The sequence below is a fragment of the Stenella coeruleoalba genome (genome assembly GCF_951394435.1).
Source record: "Stenella coeruleoalba genome assembly, chromosome: 12".
NCBI classification, from domain to species: Eukaryota; Metazoa; Chordata; class Mammalia; order Artiodactyla; family Delphinidae; genus Stenella; species Stenella coeruleoalba.
Window position 1 is genome coordinate 85161103 of NC_137158.1, and position 21313 is coordinate 85182415.

The 21313-nt window shown below is 42.6% G+C and overlaps 1 protein-coding gene and 1 long non-coding RNA gene across 4 annotated transcripts in view; one reads left to right on the plus strand and one right to left on the minus strand.

The window, feature by feature from the left end:
- The window catches only part of PACRG (parkin coregulated), a 515568-nt gene extending 494779 nt beyond the window's left edge, over nt 1–20789 (plus strand). For 2 of the 3 annotated variants that reach the window (XM_079939453.1, XM_079939455.1), the window contains one exon: nt 20314–20789. In XM_079939453.1, coding sequence (XP_079795579.1) covers nt 20314–20474 — 161 coding nt within the window. In that variant the 3' untranslated portion in view covers nt 20475–20789. The remainder of the gene's footprint in view (nt 1–20313) is intronic. The other variant, XM_079939454.1, reaches the window with a different exon arrangement.
- Nucleotides 14454–17420, minus strand: LOC307195370. Its single transcript, XR_013830819.1, has 2 exons — nt 17293–17420; nt 14454–16480 (listed from the first exon to the last, which is right to left on the minus strand). It is a non-coding gene; the product is annotated as an uncharacterized lncRNA (long non-coding RNA).
- Nucleotides 20790–21313: the final 524 nt, after the last annotated feature.

Sequence of the window (21313 nt, forward strand, 5' to 3'; positions counted from 1 at the left end):
ATCCAGCATGAAGGAGTGGCATGAGGCAAGTTGAAACGGTGGGCAGTTCCTTACTCTTGTTTGGGGATAACAACCGTCATTTGACTGGAGCCTCATGTTCCTATGGGAGAAGACTGGAAGATAAGGATTGGCCTCAAGCCCATTAAAAAGGGCTTAATGCCAGGCCAAGGAAGCTGGAATTTATTCAACAGATAATGGTAAATTTCTGAATGTTTTCATCAGAAAACATGCAACACAAGCTGAATTAATGAAGGTTTAATTAGGTGGTTGTAAAGGATGAATTTGAGGGGATAGAAAGAAGGCAGCAGAGACCAGTGGAGAAGTTACTGAAGTAGCAAGGCACGTTTGGAGACAGATGACAGGGACCAAGTTTGGTGGTGGCAGGAGAAATGGAAAGGGTGATGAGCCTTGACAACAGAAGGAATGTGCAGGGTAGGGTAGGTCTGGGTCATTCTTCACACACTTTTACAAGTGGCGAGTCCAAATTCTTTTGGTAACATAATCCACTGACTAACATTTGTCATAGAATACAATTTTCACTAAAATAGAGCATAAATATATTCAGAATGAAGGAGAAAATGTCAGAGGAAACTATCATTGGGCCAGTGTTTATTTTAAATGGTGCCTAATTCAGATGACGTGTCTACTCCCTAGTTGGCTCTCTTAATGTTCTTGAATAGTATTGAATAATCTCAACAAGATCAATTCAAAGTTCTGTTTCTTCCGATTCCTTTAAAAAGTTTTTTTTCATTCCTTTTGAGCTCACTGTTATAGAAGATGAATATTACCTTCTGACCAGGGCTCATTGAAATGAGTAAGCAATCACACTCTTGCAAGGATTTTTTTCAAGGATAGAAACAGATGTAGATTGATCCTGAATGTAAAATCAAACATGGCATTAATATTTAGACACCTTCCTGGTGTATCAGTAAATTACTCAGGTTACTGGAAAAGATTTTGCATGACTTCCATTTGTGCTGATGTGAAAGGCTTAACAGCAAGTGAAGTTTCTAGGAAACCCTTTGCAGCATGCCGCTCTTTGGGGAGTTTAATGACACTGAGGTCGTGAACAAGAGTCAACAGTGAACTATTGATTTCAGCTTCAATGATAGAATGGAAGTGCCTTAAATCCTTCCTACCAGGGATCACTGTACACTTAAGTGTACCTGTGTGTGGGCACACCATGCAAGCTCCGGCCACTGCGTGGGCACCAAAGTTACCTCTGTGGTTTGGAACATCTAGGGGCCCAAACCCAGCCCTTGTCTCCCTTCTAGTAATCAAACAGGCTTTACAAGAGGCAACAATTACATACAACAATGAAATTAAGTCTTTTATGCTCATTTCTGGGCGATCCAAGGCAATGCGGCCTTCTCAGCCAGATTGCTGTATGGTTGACTGTTACACCAGGGATTAGAGAAATAGAATTTTTTGAAATTTCAGTGGTTCCATATACACATGGTCAATTGAGATCAAAGATATAAAATATTTGTAACTAAAATGTTTATCATCCACAATATGGGAAGTAAGGAGGCGATATAATAAGACAAACACACATAATGACAGTCTGCACGACTTGGAGAAAGTCAACACAAATGCTCAAAGTGTGACACGTTAATGTATGTTTGCTCTAAATACATAAAGAATATAGGCTTACCGTGTTGTGAGATTTTTAATGGACGTTTTAATCATTTTTGAAAGTTAATAAGGATCTAGAAAATCATTTTTTTCAACATCAGTGAAGAATATAAAAGAGATAACCATGAAAAGAAAACAACAGTGCTAACCACATTTTTTGTTTGTTTGTTTTTGTTTTTTGTTTGTTTTTTCGCGGTACGTGGGCCTCTCACTGCTGTGGCCTCTCCCACTGCGGAGCACAGGCTCCGGACGCGCAGGCTCAGTGGCCATGGCTCACGGGCCCAGCCGCTCCGCGGCATGTGGGATCTTCCCGGACCGGGGCACGAACCCGTGTCCCCTGCATCGGCAGGCAGACTCCCAAACACTGCGCCACCAGGGAAGCTCAGGAAACAACTTTTTAAATGAAAATTATCTAAAACAAAAAAAAACCCCACAACTGTAGTAAAATAGATGAGGAAATTGTACTTCTTTGTATTAAAATATTTTTCATAAAACATTAAAATATATTAATGAGAATTTAATCTCATATAAGAAAGTTAATCTGCTATAATACTGCTTTATGTATGTTTATATGAAATTGCATGGGAGTAAGACAAATTATGTCATAATACTGTTTTGCATCCCCTACGGAAATATTTTTATAAAACAGTTTAAAAACCATACTACAGAGGGAAAAAAACCTTAAACTTAGTGAGGATGGTAACTTTAAACAAGTTATTTTCGTGGAGAATCAAGGAAAATTGCTAAAAACAAAATTTACATTTAAAATTAGTCAATAAAATTCAGGTTGTCAGTATTGATCTCAGTTTTCTCCAAATATAAAATGGCAGCTCAAGGAAGAGAAAACATTGGAGGAAACTTGGAAAGGAAAGAAATATTTTTAAGGATCAGATATAATCTTTTTATTTTACAGTGAATTTTCTGACAACCATATCTATCCTTGCATTTAACTTTGGCCAATCACAGTGATGCAAAATTATTATTAACTTTACATTATTAATTTCACAGATAATTCCAAAGCTGTGAAGCTATATAGAGGGAAAAGAGTTTTCATTTAGTTGAATAATATGTCCATTGTTAAAGAAATTACTTAATATGACATTTTTTATTTCATCTTGTTTTCATATGTATCAGAATCGAATTTCTTGGTCAAAAGATTCGTAAAGACATTTGGTTATTTTTCATATCGTGGTTAAATTTTATACTTGGAAGTCAGATCTAACCTTCCTATGCTGCAGGCTCCTTACCTGTAAAACTGTGGCTAATAGCATTACCAACTTCACAAGGCTGTTGAGAATTAAAATTAAATAAGCTAAATATACGAAAGCTGCTTACACATCTAGTGCCTACAGTAAGAATTACATGGTAATTCTTTTTACATAGTAAAAATTAAAATTTGAGATACAATCTTCCAGTTATAAAATAAGCCATGGAGAGGTAAGGTACAGCATGGTGACTACAGTTAATAATATTGTATTGAGTATTTGAAAGTTGCTGAGAGAGTAGATCTTAAAAGTTCTCATCACAAGAAAAATAATTTGTAACTGTAGATGGTGATGGACGTTAACTAGACTTACTGTGGTGATCACTTCACAATACATACAAACATTGAATCATTATGCTGTACACCTGAAACTAATATAATGTTGTATGTCAATTATGCCTCAATTAAAAAAAAATAAAATTTAGATTAAACCGTGAAACTGACATTTTTGTAAGTCAGAAATGGTTGAACATTGGTAATGTCATGTGGTTAAATATAAAACAATGTTTTATTATTATTGTAGGCACATGCACATTTTAAAGTCTTAAATGCATTCCAGTTTTATCCAAAACCTTTTTTTCTCTGATATTTTAATTCTTCTGGATACAGAAAAAAGAGTGACATAAACCAAAATACATTTAACACCCAATAATCCACAGAGGTTAGGAGGTACCCTCTTTCTAAAGTTATTACAGGGTCAACCATCAGAAATTTCTGAGTCAACTAGATTTGACTATACTGCCCCTGAGCTCCCTGAGAGAGGAAGCAAGTTGTAATGGAAATAACTGAGACTTTGTCTTTATATAGATCTGAGAGCAAATCCCATCTCTGACAATTTACTCATGTGTACAATGGGTAGATTTGGAATGTTAATGAACACGTCATAAGCTCCTTGAATCGACCCTATTAAGGAAGTGAAAGAAGCAAACTCCCGTCTAGTGCCCAATAACTGTCAAGCTTTGGGCCCGGTGCTTTATATAGGTTAGTTCGTTTCATTCTCACCACCTCCCTCTGACGAGGCATTGACACTGATATTATAATGATGATTATACTAACAACGAATATTAGAAACACTGGTATCATGCTTACGCGTATGTAACGGAAATTTTACTTACGTAACGTTACTTAATCCTCACGGTAAAACTCACCCCGGTACCTGGGAAGAGTAATTGTTATGTGTCTTTGCTATCATCTTCATCATCACCGCCAACCTCACAGAATTCTTTAAGGATTAAGTGCCCTGCTGTGCCCAGAGGCCCCAAACGTGTTTCCAAGACCATGTAGCGCTTTCCCTGTGCTCAGTCAGAAGTTTGCTTAACAAGCCAGAGGCAGGGCACGTCTGCTCCCTCCTAGCAGCAGGAGGCCTCTCTGGGAGTCTGAGCCTGGCAGCCAAGGCCATTTTCTCTGGAACACCTTCCTTTAACACCACCATCCCTTGGGTTATTGGTAGACTTTTGAGAGCTCGTTTTTGGTAGAATTTCAACTTCATTCTGCAGGAGGTAGAGACTCCCAAAGTCTATTCCTTTCCCCAAATTCTGATTTGTCATATTATAGCTACAAGGTTTTTTTTAAGGGAAATAGCAGAATTAATAAAAGGTGAATCAGTTTAGTTCCTTCAAGCTAAAAACAATTTTAACAGAACTTAAAGGAATTTAGAATTTTGAGTAGTTTTATTTACCACCTGGCTTTTTAGATCGGTAATGTTTGGGGTCCTAGTTACGTAGTTTTTTTATAGGATTAATCATTGGTTTCTGGACAGACTCAACACTGAGTAAGGACTGTAGCAGTGTGCTAACACGTGCAGCCCTGCAGTGTTTTTCTTGTGTTTTATTTTACCTTGGTCTTTGAGAGAGAGCAATGATTAGACCTGCCAGTGGCTGGTCAATGTGAAAAAAACAACTTTAAATGCTTCACGCTGATCTCTGTAAACAGCTTGCTTTTTCTTAATCTATAACATTGTAACAGGCTGTAACTACATAAAAGGAGGTGAAAAAAGTAAAAGAAATACCCCAATAATTCAGAACTAAAGGTCATAGGTACTGAAATATCTATCCAAATAATTATATTAACCTTAATTAATTGAATGACGTGTCAGTTATTAATCTGACCTTGCAATAGCTCAGTGCCAATCAGGTTCAAAGTCCTTTTGTGATGTTTATTTTTACCTTAAAATCCGCTCTCGATGTAATATGCAACTTTCTTCCCACTAGAAAGCTTTGTTTTGTTTGTTAAGCTGAAATAAGATGTAAAGACATTTTTTTCCCTGTTATTCACTAAAAAGGGCCCACAAGTTAATCATCTGACCTCAAAACAAAATTGACACAACTGTGCTTATTTGTGCCTAAAAGAGATATCAGTACATCCACTGAAGTGCGTCTCCCGCCAGAGGTCACGGTTAAGGTTACTGGCATGGCTTTATGAGGGGGCTCGTGTTGCAGCTGTCTGCACTGTCCCTAACCTGAAGATTAATAGCAGACTTTAGTTTCCACCGCTACTGGTCTTTTAACCTTCAATAAGAACAAATGCTCTGGCTTAGCTCCGTCTGCGTCCTCAAAGTCTGTCTCCCAAGACCTACCCAGCCTCCAGCTTGGGTTTTCTGGTGCCACTTTCACCTTTTGGGGCTCCCCATATAGTAAAAAATGCCAACACAAGTTTAAATCAATTGTAGTATATCACGAATTTAACATTTAACAAATTAACACTTTTCACACACAAAGCCAAATAACAATGATTTCCTCATTTGTAAATAATCCAATTTGAAGGTAAGCCCCAAAGTCTTGATTTAAGGCACACTGTCAGTGAGGGCTGACCAAACGACCCTCGAGGTCGTGTCTGTGACTAGCCTGGTGGGGAACTGAGCCTGTCCTTCATAGGATGACCTAGGAAGCAAGCCCTGGGTGGGTGGGCAGATGGATGGGTGATCACAAGGAAAGGGTGCAAAGAAGCTTTTCAGAAATCTAATCATTATTAATGTCCCTCCTTCTGGAGGTGGCAATCTGTTGATGATGCGATTTCCCCTACATTTCTTAACACAATCCCTCAGATTCTTTCAATTCCCAGGGTACTACCGCCCTTGGGCACCTCTAGAAGTTACAGTAACTCTTTTCAGGCCACCCTTTGCCCTCTGAAATAGTGCTGATTGAGTCAAAAGGAAATGAATGCCGGAGATTGAACTCCAGAGATCTGTCCACTCCCTAGCTTCCCAGGATGTTAGGAGACTTTGTCTTGTAAAACCTACTGGAAAAATAAATAGGCTAAAGAGAAGAACAAATCATTCTCATAAGGGGAAAAAAACCATGTAGCAAAAAAAAAAAAAAGTATTGGAAAATATTAGCACTCTTTGGTAATTAGAAAAATACTAACAAAAGTAATCTTAAAGTAACATTTTATAGATACTGAATTAACAAACAAAATTGAATTACATCCAGTGCTGTGATAAACAGGTAAGCTCCTGTGTGGCTGGTAACATTATAAGTTGGCATAACCTTTCTGAAAATCAATATGGATATATATATATATATATATATACACCAATATATACCAATGACTACAAAATGCTCATATTCTTTGAAGCAGTAACCTCACTTCTGAGAATTGTTTCAGGGAAATAATAGAACTAAGAAAAAAAAAAAAGACTGAATGCACAAAAATGTTTACTGCAGTGTTGTCTAAAATTGTGAAAATCTGGAAGGAGACAATGTCCCTAACTAGAGGAGGGTGGCTGCATACTTTACACTCCTTCAACCCCAGAGCTGTTGAACAGTCATTAAAAATTACAGTTACGTGTAGTATCATCAGTGTTGAAAAGACTGACCGCGATAACCGGGTGAAGCTGTGCTCTCTGAGGACAACTTGTTCCAACCTCAAGGCCTTTCTTGCATTTTCTCTTCAGCGCAGCACGTCCTCCCCAGGCTGCTTGTTGCAAAGCCGCCTTCTTCTCGGCCTTCAAGGCTCAGTTTAGTTTTAATTTTCTCATCGAGACTGTCCTGATGATCACCTGCCCAGGTGGTCCTCCCAGTTCCTCCCTGCCACATCTCTTACTTTCGGACCTTGCTAGAACCTCTCACTCTCTCAAGCACTCTTACTCCGTCGTTGGTTTATCGGGGTGTTAATATCTGCCTCTTCCTCCAGAACGTGAGCACCCCGTTTACCCCTCTAGTTCTCCAGTCTCTACCCTCAGCTACCAGAACCCCACCCGGTTGATCCTCCTGAAATCATAGAACTTGGACAACTACATCCGAGTTCAAATTAGAACCCCATTCTCGATTTCCTCCTTGGATTTACATTCCTCTTATCCTCAAGCTGGGAAGCAGTTTACAAACAACCGCTGCTCTGGGCACATGGAAGTGGTGTGTGAGCCCCAGGCGGGCGGGCGGCCGTGGGGGCAAGGAGCCTCTGCTCTGCCTCTGGTCCACCAGCTGCCCTCTCCCTTGCTGAGGGGTCCCGTCCACAGCCCGCACCCACGGACATACCCTGACCCACAGCTGGGGCCTGCCCACAAGGAGGGAGAGCAGACGACAGATTTGCTGTCATCCCAGGGCCCGGGAAGGTTGTCTGTCCACAAGCACCTCGAAGCCACACTCCCTTGACTCCTGAAATCCCCACCATTAGAGCTGCTTCTGTGAGCCAAAGGTCTCTGCAAAAAGACGCACAGCAGATCTTCAAATCCAAGAATGTAGGTCTTGTCCATAGAGGCATGTGGAGGGGCAGTGTTCCTCAGCGGATGGTATTCCCAGAGGCTGGAGCTAAATGGGATGATTTGTGTGGAGGCCTCGGCTGGTTGAAAGATGATAGCTCCCTGGGCCAGGTCTCTCCAGCGACCTGGAGGTTTTTCCAGGCTTAATACATCAGGTGCCAGCCTGAGAGAAGGCAGCACGTGTGCCTGCTTGCCAGGACATTTGTCCAGTTCACTCAGAGCTCTGAGTCTACTACGCAAATGTCAGATTTGGGAGCCTGGCTAGGGGCAGGAGCTGACGTCCGCTGGCAGCCCAAGGGGCCGAGGGTCATGATCTGAAGAGTCTAGGAGAGAGCTTTGGGGGGAGCTCGGAGGCCAAAGTAGCAACCCACGTGCTGAAGGAGGTGGAGGGGTTGACGTTAGCTGCAATAGAGGAAAGAGGAAAGCAAGGTTTCTAAACTTCCCCGCCTCAGTACTCTTCCTACAGGGATAAGCCACGAGCTAGAACACTGCTCCCATTCTCCCTTCTGTTCTACTGTCACTTCTCCAGCTCAGCTCTTACCTCGTGATCAGAAATAGGCAAGGACACCTCCTCTCTTTTGCTCTCCTTCTCAATTCAGCTACTTGCTCGATATAAAATGGGAATTATAGGAGCTATATGAATTATCTAAAGCAAAAGAGAAAGAAACAGGGCCACCAGGGCTCAGAGAGCCAAGCCTGAGTGCCATTTGCAGGAGGACCAGAACTGGTCTTTCCCCCATTCATTTAGGCACCAATATATTGAACTCTACCCGGGGAGAAAGGGGACTGAGGGCAACTGGTGAGTGTAAGCTTATGCCACAAATCGTTTGCTTCTAAAGCCCTGCAACCAGGAACCTTGATCATGTTGCAGACAGGGTCCAAGGAACCCATCTAGACCAGAGCAACCTACGCCCGTGTAACAAGTATCCCCAACAGGGCGGCACTGTGTTCATGGTGAGTCCAGACAACTGACTGTAAACTCACTCTGCTGCAGGACTTGAAGGGAAAGCAGTTCCCCACTGCTCCTTTTCTGGGGCTGTAGAGTGAACCCATTTTATAAAAGCAAAACCCTTACTCCGTGGTATTCTGTGGGCTAGTCTTCCTGTCCTACCCAGAGGAGAGTTAAATCATAGGCAATCTGCTGTTACCTGAAAAATGGGATACTGACATCACAGAAACTACAGTAATACGAATTGCTTGTTATATTCCTAAAGACATAACGTATATTGTTTTATTTTATCCTTGCACCTCTCCTTCCAGGAAGGTATTATTACACCTGTTTCAGCCAGAGATTCAGTAACAGGCTGAGGGCGTATCCTTGTGCACATGGCCTCAACCCCGTGGGGATGCTGTTGCTTGTTTCCAGTTGGCTCTGTTTGGACTCACCTATCCCCAAAAGCCTGATTAAGAGGAAAGTAACTGTGTGCACTAAACTGAGGAATTTTAAGAGATAAAAATGTAACACAGGCCAATAAACAGTCTTTATTCAAAAGTATCAAAAGTCAGCATATTTCACCTATCAGCATTTCCGACAAGCTTTAGCTTCAATTCATGTGCAAACCCGATTTTGCTGACCGGGCAAATTAAATGGCCACATTTTCATTTTGTCCCCATGACTTCGATACCTCTCTTTTTCTTCCCACACAGCCCGAACTCTGACTGGACTTTAACAAAGCCCTGAACATTTGGGAAAATGGAGTCAGGCGAGCTCAGTATTTGCCGGTTGTGCTCTGCATTAATGTGCCTGGTGGCAGAGTGGATGTCTCCCGCCACATTGAACTAACCAACGTAGGCACTGATGAAAGCTGGTAGTCAGAGCTTTGACGGACACTGCGAGGTTCTTTTAAACTGAGACAATCGTGAAAGGCTTTAACTCTGTCACTTATACAGCCGTTAACTCAGTTCAGCCCAGCAGATGGCTTTGATTTGTTCATTAAATATATTATTTTTGTGTTAATTGAGCTCATTTGATGAGAAAGATTTTCACTCGGTACAATTTACAGCTAATGGCTTGGAAATCTATTAGATTTTGCACTCAATAATTCATCTTAGAATTTTCAAAGAGTAGCTAGTTCAGGCAAGCTGAGATAAATCGTAGATAATCGAGGAATCATCTGATCTGCAGAAACGGGGTGATGTGTTTTTTCATTGTGAGCACCATTAGTGACTTTATTTAATTATTTTCTGCAGTAGAACAAAGGATACATCAAGGCCATAAAGGTCTTGTTTTGTGGCTCTGTGCCCCGCTGCGCAGGTATTCATCTAAAATGATTTAACCAAACTTTGCTGTGATGGCGATCACCAGTGTGGACACACACAGGCTTCTGAGTTCTGAGTTCACCATAAAGATGAAAGTTCTAACAAAGATAATCTGAGAAGTACATCTGCCCATACTTTACTGCATTTGCTGATAAAACTTGCTAGAAATCTGAGATTTCTTTTTTCATTTTTGTACCTCAAATACAAAAAAGAATTTAGAATTTAAAATGGGTTGTATCATTAATATTTCTTGGAAATGAAAAGCCATGATAACAACTGTCATTCTGGTCCATTTCTGAAAGTTTCCAGCATCAGTCTAAAAGCAGTAAAATTATCTCCAATAGGTTTGCATCACCCCTGAAAGCAGCCTTCAGTATTTCCTTTCCAACTGAAAACATTTCTTTGCCTGACTGAAAATTATCATGTAGCTGGGAAAGAAACTATAGTAAGCAAAATTTAGATATTAAATTTAGATATTCAATGAAATAGGATAATCTGATTTTTTTTCATTCTGGAGAAAGAAAGTTTCCTCTTCTCAAATTTAAGGGTGATCCAAGTAAACCCCACTTTAAATCAAGGAGGATTTTGGAAAAGAGATGAGGCCATCTAACTACACCAACCCTCTATGTACGTATACTCAGCCTTTCTGAATCCACATAAGTACTATCTCCATGGATAAGAACTCACAAGTTTGTAAATAAAGAATAAGAATTGGGCAGATTGTGGGCACTACTTTTTTTTTTTTTTTTTTTTTTTTTTGCGGTATGCGGGCCTCTCACTGTGTGGCCTCTCCCGTTGCGGAGCACAGGCTCCGGATGTGCAGGCTCAGCGGCCATGGCTCACGGGCCCAGCCGCTCCGCAGCATGTGGGATCTTCCCGGGCTGGGGCACGAACCCGTGTCCCCTGCATCGGCAGGCGGACTCTCAACCACTGCGCCACCAGGGAAGCCCTGGGCACTACTTTTAACATACAATTTACTTAGAACTGAATTTGCTTATAACGTATCTGGATTCAGTAAACACACAAAGCAGTAATTTATTCTTTCATTCATCCCTTTCACAAAGATTTGATTTGTATTTGATGCCAATGAACAAGGTTTATAGCATAAACCTATCCTTCAAGAGGTGGTACAATGTAGGAAAACTAAGCAGCACAAAGCGCTTCTCAGGGTTCTGGAGTGACACGTACTTAAGGGAGGCGGAGATATTACTGACCATAGCTCTAGGGATCCAAAAGAAAGAAAGAAGGTTGCGGAGTCAACTTCACAGAGGACGTACATCCCAAACCGGCCTTGAAAAGAAGTAAGGTGGGACTTACCAGAAGGGAGGGGGAGCATATTCCTACGGCGGTTTTTAAAGACATGAATGAAAATCGCACACATTGAGGCTAGGAAGAAATCCACGTCTGAGTGGAGCAGAAGGTCTCGTTGGGAAGGAGCAAAATATAAGATTGACTTCATAAGGGAGAGCAGAGACAGAGGGTCCGAGTATCAGGAATTTGAATTTGATCCATCATACAACGTGGAAATGTTGCTTATTACTCAGGAGAGAAAGTGACTAGGAAAATTAATCTGCAGGGTGAATTAGGAGGAGGAGAGTTTGAAAGACCAAACAGACTCTTCGCTACCACCCAGGGTGGGCCAGAGTAGCTCTGGAACTGGATGTGTTAAGCAGACCCACCGTGCACTGCACAACAGCAAGCTGGATACAGGGAAGGAGGAGGCGAAGATGGCGCTGATGTTCTGAGCCCACACGCAGGGCTCACGCTACCAGTAAAGTCAGCGTTTACCTCCGGGGGGTGGGGGTGGGGGCGGGGCGAGGGGGCGCGGAGGAGTCACCTGAAGGCCTCCACACAGGCATCTGACTCCACTAAGTACTACGGCATAGGATGCTTAGACCTCTCTTCTGGATCTTCCTATCACCCTCCTCATTGCACACCAGCATATGCCTCCCACCGTTTCTCTTTCTCAGCATCCCAGAATCATGTACTGCTTGTGTCACTTTACTAAGTGATTTCACCTCCTGAACCTCAGTGTGCTCCCTGTGCTGCGACAGTAATAGTATCTAGCTCATAGGGCTATTCTTAGAGTTAAATGACATTATGCTAGTATTATTGCTGTTATTATTACTCCACCATGAGATAAGCCAGCAGGAAATAGATTTAGGACAAGAGCTGGACTTAGAACTCTCTGCCCCTTTTCTGTTGAATGTTCACTGAATGTGCATTGAATCATGTGGACCAACAAGAAAAGAGATACACTTCTACTTCACAACTCGGAATGCAGTTTAATTCAATGGCCACTGAATCTAGAGTTGTAATTATCCTGTAGAGGGATAAATTGGTGAACCCACCTATTTTTCTCAGTATAACTTCCAAGTCAAATTGTCAATAATCAGAGATGAGCCTAACTTGCTTTTTTGTAGTCTTGACCAAATCACTGTCAACTGAATATATTTAGAAAACCAACCCATACATTTGGTCTTTATTCTAATAAGTCAAAATCTACATAGACGTATTGAAGTAGCAGAATGGAATAATTTTTGGTAGTGTGTCAACAAACAATTCGAGTTTTTGACAGTGTTCTCTTTCTAAACTAGAACTAACTATATAAACCTTGGTCCTTTGGGTTTTTTTAGAACTTGACTTGAAAGCTGAATTCGATGCTTATGAGATCTGTGACTTACTTTGAAGAATTACACAGATGCTTTGTGATTATCTTTTCAGTTGAAATACTGTGCATCCATTGAATAACCATCCTTTCCAAAAGCTTATTCCAAAGTTGTGTTGTGATGTTATATAATGTAATGTTAGGATGAGCAGAGATCACCCAAAGTTCAGTCCCTTCTTTCTACAGGGAAGGTAACTGAGATTCAGAGAAATTAAGTAACCTGTCCATAGTTAACCATCTAGTAAGTTATTGAACATTGCGGCTACTAAGGTTTGAAAAGTTGTATGGCAAGTTATTTGCCTTTGAAGTTCAGTGTTACTTCCACTGTTTCACTGCACCCCGACGTTATCCTTGTTCGCTCCCTACAGAATAAGTCTACTTTGCCGTTGCAAAGTGGCATTTGTTTAGAAATCTTCAGTGTCTGTCTCAAGGAACATTTAAATATCTAATTGACAACTGGGCCAAGATCCATGATATCTTTAGTTTCACAAGTGATCACCGCCCCCATTCTGAGATGAAAACCTTTCCTCGAGCTTTCGAATCTACGATGGCTTAGGAACCTCTTGCTTTAGTCACCCAGCTCCAGCGTCAAAAGGTGAGGGAGAGAGACAGACATCCAGCTGGGAATCGAGGTCTTGCTTCAAAGCTTTTATCTTCAGAGGAAAGAAATCTTATGAATTTCATTAATGTCAACAAGATCTGAGGAGATTTGGAGTGTTTAAGCCTTTGGGCATCTCTAGCATGACATATGCTCTGGTTATTATAAGTTTTTGGTTGCAAAACCATTGCAACTTTGATTCACACCCGCCATGAACCAACACTCTAGAAATATCCATTGTACAGTCAGACTTAAGGATATGTTGAAAACAATCACTTTCCAAGAGAATATGAAGTTAGCCAAGGAAGCCGTGGCTAAGCTTGGGCCAAACAGGGAAACACCCAAAATTCTGAATAGGGTGACACATGTTATCACTAAGGAAAAAAAAAAAAAGATGAGTGTCCTCAAAGTAACATAGCAAAGCTAAAAAAAGAAAGTGAAAGAGCATTTCTTTAGGATTCTAAAAGCAGATAACCTCAAAACATCTTCCCAAAAGGCTTCTTCTCTTATTCAATGTAGAAAAATGAAATTTCTCCTAGTTTGTCTTTCCCTCCTCCCTTCCTCTTCCATTCCCTCATCTCCAGAAAGGATCAGACTGGAATTTACAATTGTTTCCACTGTAATTTTCCAAACTTTATGGGAGAAAGCCCTTTTATTCCAAAACAGGTAACACTATTTCTATAAAGTAAATTGGATTCAAGCTAACCCCAAATAAACAAGATATTTCTGGCAAAACAAATGTTGACAATATAATCTAGGTCTTGAAATGAAAAACTCCTTAAAAGACAAAATAGATCTGTCTCTTCTCTCCCTTTCTTAATTCAAATTAAAAAGAAAAAAACTCAAAGCAACCATTTATAAACTCATGTGAGTTATCGTCTTTTTAATGAAATCTTTTTCGATGATAAGAGTCATCTTTTTAATAAATACCTGTTGGAAAATATTAGTTTTATTCCACTACAACTAACATTTCTGCTTACCTACCAATTAGTGCGAACAGGGAATTACTGTTTGAGGTCATCTCCAGCTTGTAACTGTTAAATCCACTAAGCCCAAAATTGAAATTTTGTTCAGAAACATCCAACAGAACATCTGTGCTGGTTTAATGTCATCAAGAAGCATCTTATCACAATAATATTTGCAGTAGGTTCCACACACACCCCCTGCCGAGACCTGAGCCCAGGCCCCAAGGGCTCCCTCTCTCTCCAGAGCAGATGATGTCATTGAGATCCAGGCAGAAGGAAAGCAGCTTTAGCTGTGGCTGAAGCCAGCACTGGTTACAGGTCTTGACAGGTAAAATTCCTTTCAGTTGAGCTTTACAGCTTTTGAAAGGTTTTAGTTCAACATTGGAGCAACCAAAAAAAAAAAAAAAAAAGTATTTTCTGATCCAGAAAGCATTGATTTAGTTTCTTCTGTGAGTACTTTTTAAAATTCCACTCAGCATTGCTGCAGGGAGGTTGTCCAGCCCCCCCTCCCCCGGGCACACAAGGAAGGACCAGAGTCCTTGCCCTGTGCTGAGCTCGCCAGCATCTCACCTGGGGAAATGGTAGACAGGCGTGTTCTCTGCAAGTCGCGTTATATCCATGGATGCTCCCATACTGAGAAAAGCTTCAGGCTGGACTTGGCCTGGATTCACGTTCACATACCATGTATGCAAAGTGGCCGCGCAAAGATGTCCAGAGCAGGAAGCGGTAGACCGAAGGAGGGCGCAGCCAAACCATGACCCGACGGCAGCCATTTAGTTCAAAGCCTTGTTTTATGACTGTAATTTAGCCTTCGGTGTGCCGAGAGAATCACTCCGCCTGGCTCGCTGTCTGGTGCTGTCAAAGGCTGAGGGGAATGTTGTTCTGTGAGTTTAATCATCTTTTTATTTGTCTGAGGTCTTTGCTACTTTCCACAGTTATTCCAAGTGCTCTTGTATACTTCAGAGGTGACACACACTGTCGCTGTCACTGAGCAGGGCAAGTTACCTCATAAATTGGAGCTTCCAAAAGTTAGTAGTGTGAAGAGAGATTGGTAATGGTAGTCTGGACATCATTTGAGTCATTGCTTATCATTTCCTGATTCACTCTGGTGGTTTTTAATTGAGTTTCCCAAGCTAGTGTTTTCTTTCGGCATGTTTGGTTCATGGCTCTGCAAAGCAGCCAAGTCATGAGCAATTTCAGGATGACAGGTGGCAGTGGGCACGACGCCTTCCTTCCTGCCGACCCACTGCCTCTCCAGTGTGTGGTCGTGCTGAGCCTGTCCTGCTGCTGCTTCAGCCAGGAGCCTGCAGAACTAATGGAAGTTTTCCCCAAATTGTGCCTACTGCTCTTCTTAGCCATGACCAGAAAGTATAGGTAGAGTTTATAAATTCTTTCATCCATTGGTACCAAATGGGTAATACGTCAGGTATGTTGAATAAGCAACCCGAAGTAAGCATTTATGTGTTTTCTATTTCCGATGCCTTAAATCATGCTTTCATTTCCCAATGACTTCTTTGTGTATTACTATTCCTATAACAATATCTATACACTTAACATTGAAGAGTATTGACCAAAAAAACACTAGAGTCAGAAAAATCCAAATGTGAATGTAACTCTCCTTGAGCCTCTTATGGCCGTCCATACATCCTTTCACTGCTCTTCCTGTTTTCAGATAAGGGGACTCAAGTGTCTGACTAAAACACACAGATAAGCCTTCTCTCAGGACACAGTTTCCAGCGGGAACTCAAGGAACAGGAGAGAGGCCTATAGCGCCAGGGCTCTGCAGTCAGGGTGCATGGCCCACACTGACTCTCATAGGGCGTGCACGTGACCTACAGGGACTGTGGCCAGCTAGGCTCCCCCAGCTGGAGGAGAAGCTCCCCAAAGGCAAGAGCTTTTGTTTTTCCATCTTGCATTACCCTGCAGGGCCTAGTCTTCCGCTGGCTACAGAGAGAACATCACTCTTCGGTATGGCCAAAGGTGCCATTGACACCGACCTCAGCACTAACTTGGGAAGACCTTGCTCTGGCCACCAAAAGTTTCCTTTTCCCCATTTTGCGCTTTTTTTTCCCCATTTTTTCCTGTAATAGTAGTAACTGAAGAAAGGAAAAGAATAAAGCTTTTACACAGTCTAGAAATTGCAAAAATGCTACGAGACTCTTTCATCGAAATCCTACAAGACACGTGTCTGCTGCTGGTCCGTGGCCACTGCCTTGTAGATACGTATCTATGCGAAATGTCAGTGCATCTGATACAGCCTCCCTTTGGATGGCCTTGGTGATGAGGTGTCATGATGGTCACTTCACAATCAGGAGCTGAGTTCATTCACTGAGAGCATGCCATTGACCGACGAAAGACTGGGATACGCACGTCCCAATTCTGACCAAAGCGGCATCTAGAAAGAGAAAGCATCCAGGCTAGGACTGTCTAAAGGGGGTTAGATAGAAAATGAGGATGCGTGTGCTTAAACATACTACCTACATAATCAAAAACAACTTCAGGGGGCTTCCCTGGTAGTGCAAGTGGTTGGGAGTCCGCCTGCCGATGCAGGGGACACAGGTTCGTGCCCCGGTCTGGGAAGATCCCACATGCCGCGGAGCGGCTGGGCCCGTGAACCACGGCCTCTGAGGCTGTGCGTCCGGAGCCTGTGCTCCGCAACGGGAGAGGCCACAGCAGTGAGAGGCCCGCGTACCGCAAAAAAAAAAAGCAACAACAACAAAAAACAACTTCAACATTCAGAATAATAAGTATACTTAAAATAATCCCTAACCAAGAAGGACTTTCACACAGTAGTTGCCCACCTCCTGCACACAAGGACCTCTAAGGAGAGAAACCAAATCCCTTGTTCTAGTCTATTTGCATATTATCCCTTTCGAAATGCAAAGTCTGGTTTAAACCGTTGTTATACTCCTATTTGTTTGGTTATAAATAAAACATATCTTTTCCATCATCAATGTATCTTTCCAGCTGCTGGACATAAAATAGACTGCTAGCTTCCTGAATTGAAATGTCATCTTCCTAATCAGAATTGACAATCATACATAACCATCTGGGTTGTTTTTTTTTTAAGCATCCTATTCTCACAAGTATGTTTTCCAACAGTGTCATATGTATCTTAAATGGTGAGCTCAAGCTAATTACCTCAAGCGCAGATTCTAAAAGACCCTGACAATATAGCAGTTTTGAAATGGAGACCACACCGCTCACCTGCCTCTCAACGTGGCTTGACACTAAACTGTGCCCGGTCATCACTTCAGCACCCAAAAGAAGGGATGTGCGCCTTTGTTGGGCTTTTCTCCTACCCCAGTGATGCACATTCTGCAACCACAAAATATTCCAACTCCAACTCCCTTTTTGAACAAGCAACTGTTATTCTGTTCTGTTCTTTTATCATTTGCTTTATACACTGTTGGGAAACAAAAAAGCTACATAGTTTACTTACTCCTACAGTTAAATATTTTTTAAAAAGTAAGAATAGGTTATTATTGAAATAAAGTGTTGCTTGTCATTATAGCATTCTGGAAGGCAGTGGGGATAACAGGGTGTGTTAAGCTTTCCATTGTGTGCAGACTTTCCACCCCCCTCTGCCCCCATCAGGAAAATAAGTCTGTCCCGTGATCTATTCAGTTCTTGACCTTTTGACTAATATGCCAACAAAAGGCACCATTTATTAGTGATTAATTTACGTATCTTTGTCCATCAGGAACTGGATCCAGGCTGTCACAACTGGGCACCGTCACCAGTTAGATTTTCCATGTGCCCCCGGGGTGTTTGCGCCATGGGCTCGGCTGGCTCTGCAAACCTGGGTCCTGCAGGCTCCTTCCTAAGTGCACCCCTTTCGTGGGCAGGAGGAATTTATCAGGAATGTCCTCTGGAGGGAAGAAGCCCTCAGAGGCCAACCAGACCCTCTCACTGTACCTTCTTCATGGTCCCGATCGGAATCCTGGGAGCTGACTTTGTTCCTCACACGTACCTTCCTTACGGGTCTCCCTTGTCACACACGCTATCTGTCACTGTCCCTGATGCACCTGTTTTGGACTGTGTTGCTTTGGCCCTCCCCTCTTTTGGACCTTCTTCCTTAGCATCTTTTCTTTACACCTGTAATACGCCTGACCGACCCTCCCACACACACACACGTATACACACACACACAAGCGCACACACACACACACAAGCTTCCTCCACCTTCTCTCTTAATTTGACCCAAGACCTTCTCCTGTTGGAAAGCCCCCCACGTGGATGGATACCTCGTTGGTATCACCTGGTGGGTGACCCCAACTGCACTGATTCTCTTCTCAGACCTCCCTGTAAATCTTTAAAAAACAAACAAACAAACAAACCTATTTCATTTGTGTGTATTTGTCTCTCTCTATATATTTTTAAGTTTACCTTTAGCTCAAAAACAACAGGGCAAGAACGCTTTTGGTCAAGCATCTTATCTCTTATTTGTCCTGTACAAGTATCGTGTATGAATATTTTAGATGATCAGCTACTCTGTAAATCAAGCTTTGACTTCAATCCAGCTTTCCTGAAAGGCTTCCACCACGAGAAAGGAAAAGTCCACCTAATTACAATGGCTTTGCATTGTAAGTTCATTGGTTATGAAACATTGATATGCACTGTAGCTGTGCGACTTGTAGCCTTTCTCTTTCTGAAAATCAGTAATATTTCTGCCTGTCTTCACCCCCCACCAAAAGAAACCAGTCAGGAAAGCCATGTCTTTTCTCTGTGGTACACGGAAGACAGTGATATTTCTTTAACAAGTTTCTGGGAAAATCAAGCACAAACCCTGCTTATCTATGCTGTGTGCCATTGTAATTGTTACCTTTATTCATGGTCTGAACCATTACTCCATCTTTTTTAAAATGTTCAGAACAACTGGGGAAAAAAACTTTGAAATATCGTTGTTCCCTTTATTATTTTCACATTGAAGCAAGATAAGCATTTGGAGCTACATTGAAATCTGAATAAAATAAACACTTTCATCTGGTAAAGTGCACGGTTTCAAGTTGCAGCTGTTCGCCCTGCAGCATCCCATGGCCTGAGCCTTCAGGCCGTTTATCCTGAGGCCTCCGGGGCCTCTCAGCCCACCCTGTGGCCCTTTCCTTTCATCACAGGTCAGGTGGGGGTAATGCCAGCAGAGGCACAGACGTGACACGCTTACTGGGAGAATAAACAGTGTTGAAACCCTTAGAAGTCTGGGCGGGAAATGCAACTTACATGCATGTAATGACTATTATTCAAGAAAATTGTGGAGTTTTTCTACTCTGGATTGAAGTAGAGGGTCTCCCATTTGGGGCTGACCCCATGCACTTGGGTAACCTCACAGGTGGAGCGGAATCAGATACTTCTCATCCAAATGGTTTGAGACCGGGCTGTGTATGGTGAAGCACGTCAGACCCAGGTTCCCCCCCACCCCGAGGCCATCGAAGGCCACGCCTAGGACCCCCTTCCCTCAGAGTCTGAGAGGCAGCTGAGCGGTCACTCAGGGCTCTGGGAGACGAGGCCTCGGTCGGGTCCTCCCGGTGCCCCCCTGGGTGGCCCGCCTGCCTGGACTTAGACTCCAAAACCAGCAGTGGCACCAATCTCTATGCTTCCATGACGGATGGCTGGCATCCACGCATTCAGGGAGGCGCCAGGACCAGTCCTGGCAGGAGAGGCTGTTTCCTCCTCCCCACCTGCATCCGGAGTGATGGGGGTGCCGTCAGAGGGCTGCACACCTGGCTTAGTGATACCTGGAGGAGTGGGGCTCACCCCACGTACAGAAGCCGCAGACATGGGCACGGGCTAAGCTCCTCACTCCAAAGTTTGTCCATTTGAAATCACATAGAGCCAGCAACCTAACCTGGTGATGGACGGTTCCCTCTAAACATGCCATCTTGGGATTTTGAAGAAGTCAAGGTCCAAGAGAACACTGTCGATGTAATTACCAGATTTAGGAAAGAGATTTCCCTGACTTGTTAAATAACAGTTGTGTAACCATGATCACCTCACTTTCATTTACTCTCTGATTTCTTTAGTTTAGATGAATTTTCATCAGCTCCATTCTAGGACTTTGTACTTTTGTATATCTGTCACCACTCCTAAAACTCTACAGGATCGTGTAATAATGTTAATTGCTTGCGTCTCATGACAAGCATTCAGAGAAAAATGCCTAGATGAGTGTACAGGACTCTTCGGGAAAATGCGGAGAAATAACGGGCCTCTTTGTGTGTTTGCATGACCCAGTAAACTCCGGGGACGGCATCGACTACAGCCAGCAGAAGCGGGAGAACATCGGTGACCTGATCCAGGAGACGCTGGAGGCCTTCGAGCGCTCCGGAGGAGAAGACGCCTTCATCAACATCAAGTACATGGTCCCTACCTATGAGTCGTGCTTGCTGAATTAGCGGTGGAAACAGCTGGGATTCGAGGAAGGCTTCTCCTAGCCTTTTGATCATCTGTCTCTGCTGCTGTTAGCATCTCATTATCTGTGACTTCTACGGCTCACTTTTCTACAGCTGCTAAAAGAGTGGCTCATGGGCCGTTGGACTTGTAGCCCTATTGAGAGTAAGGCTTTCCAATACACAAATGGTGCCTGTTTCTTAGATTACAATAGTGTACTGTGCTTATTTGTTCTAGGAGAAGAATTGCTTCTTTATACAGTTCGGAAAGAAGCAGGAGTCCGAGTTAAACCTTCAGTTGTATAGACAATAAAACTACAATTTTCATACGCAATTCAGCAGTTGTGTCTGCCTGCCCCGAGGGTGGTTGTCAAAGGTTGGAAGGGAAGCGTTGGTGCTGACTGCTTAACAGGTGTTGGTCGTGGACGACAAGCACCCGTTCAGCAGCAGCTGTGCAGTACAGTGTGCTTTGACATCCAACAAAACTGTGGAGTCGATATTCCCATTACAGGAGGACAGTTTTGCCGCCCGTTATGAACCTCAGCTATAAAAATAATAGATGCTCCTAGCCCACTGGTGATCTGGGTTTGCAGGGGCTTTCCAGCTTATATTGGGAGGAGACAGGGAGGGAGGGAAGGGGAAGGTTAGGTGTGAAATGCAACATGGTAAACGTGGTTGTTTTAAAAAAAAAAAAAGCTAGTTTGCATCTTTGTGCCTCTGTATTATGACATCCTGCATCTCAGGACCCCGGTGTTACTGACAAAATGTTATCCAGCGGTTTTGTTTAGGGCTTTCGATCATTTTTGAAAATGACTTATAAGCATCTTAATGATCGCCCTTTGAAA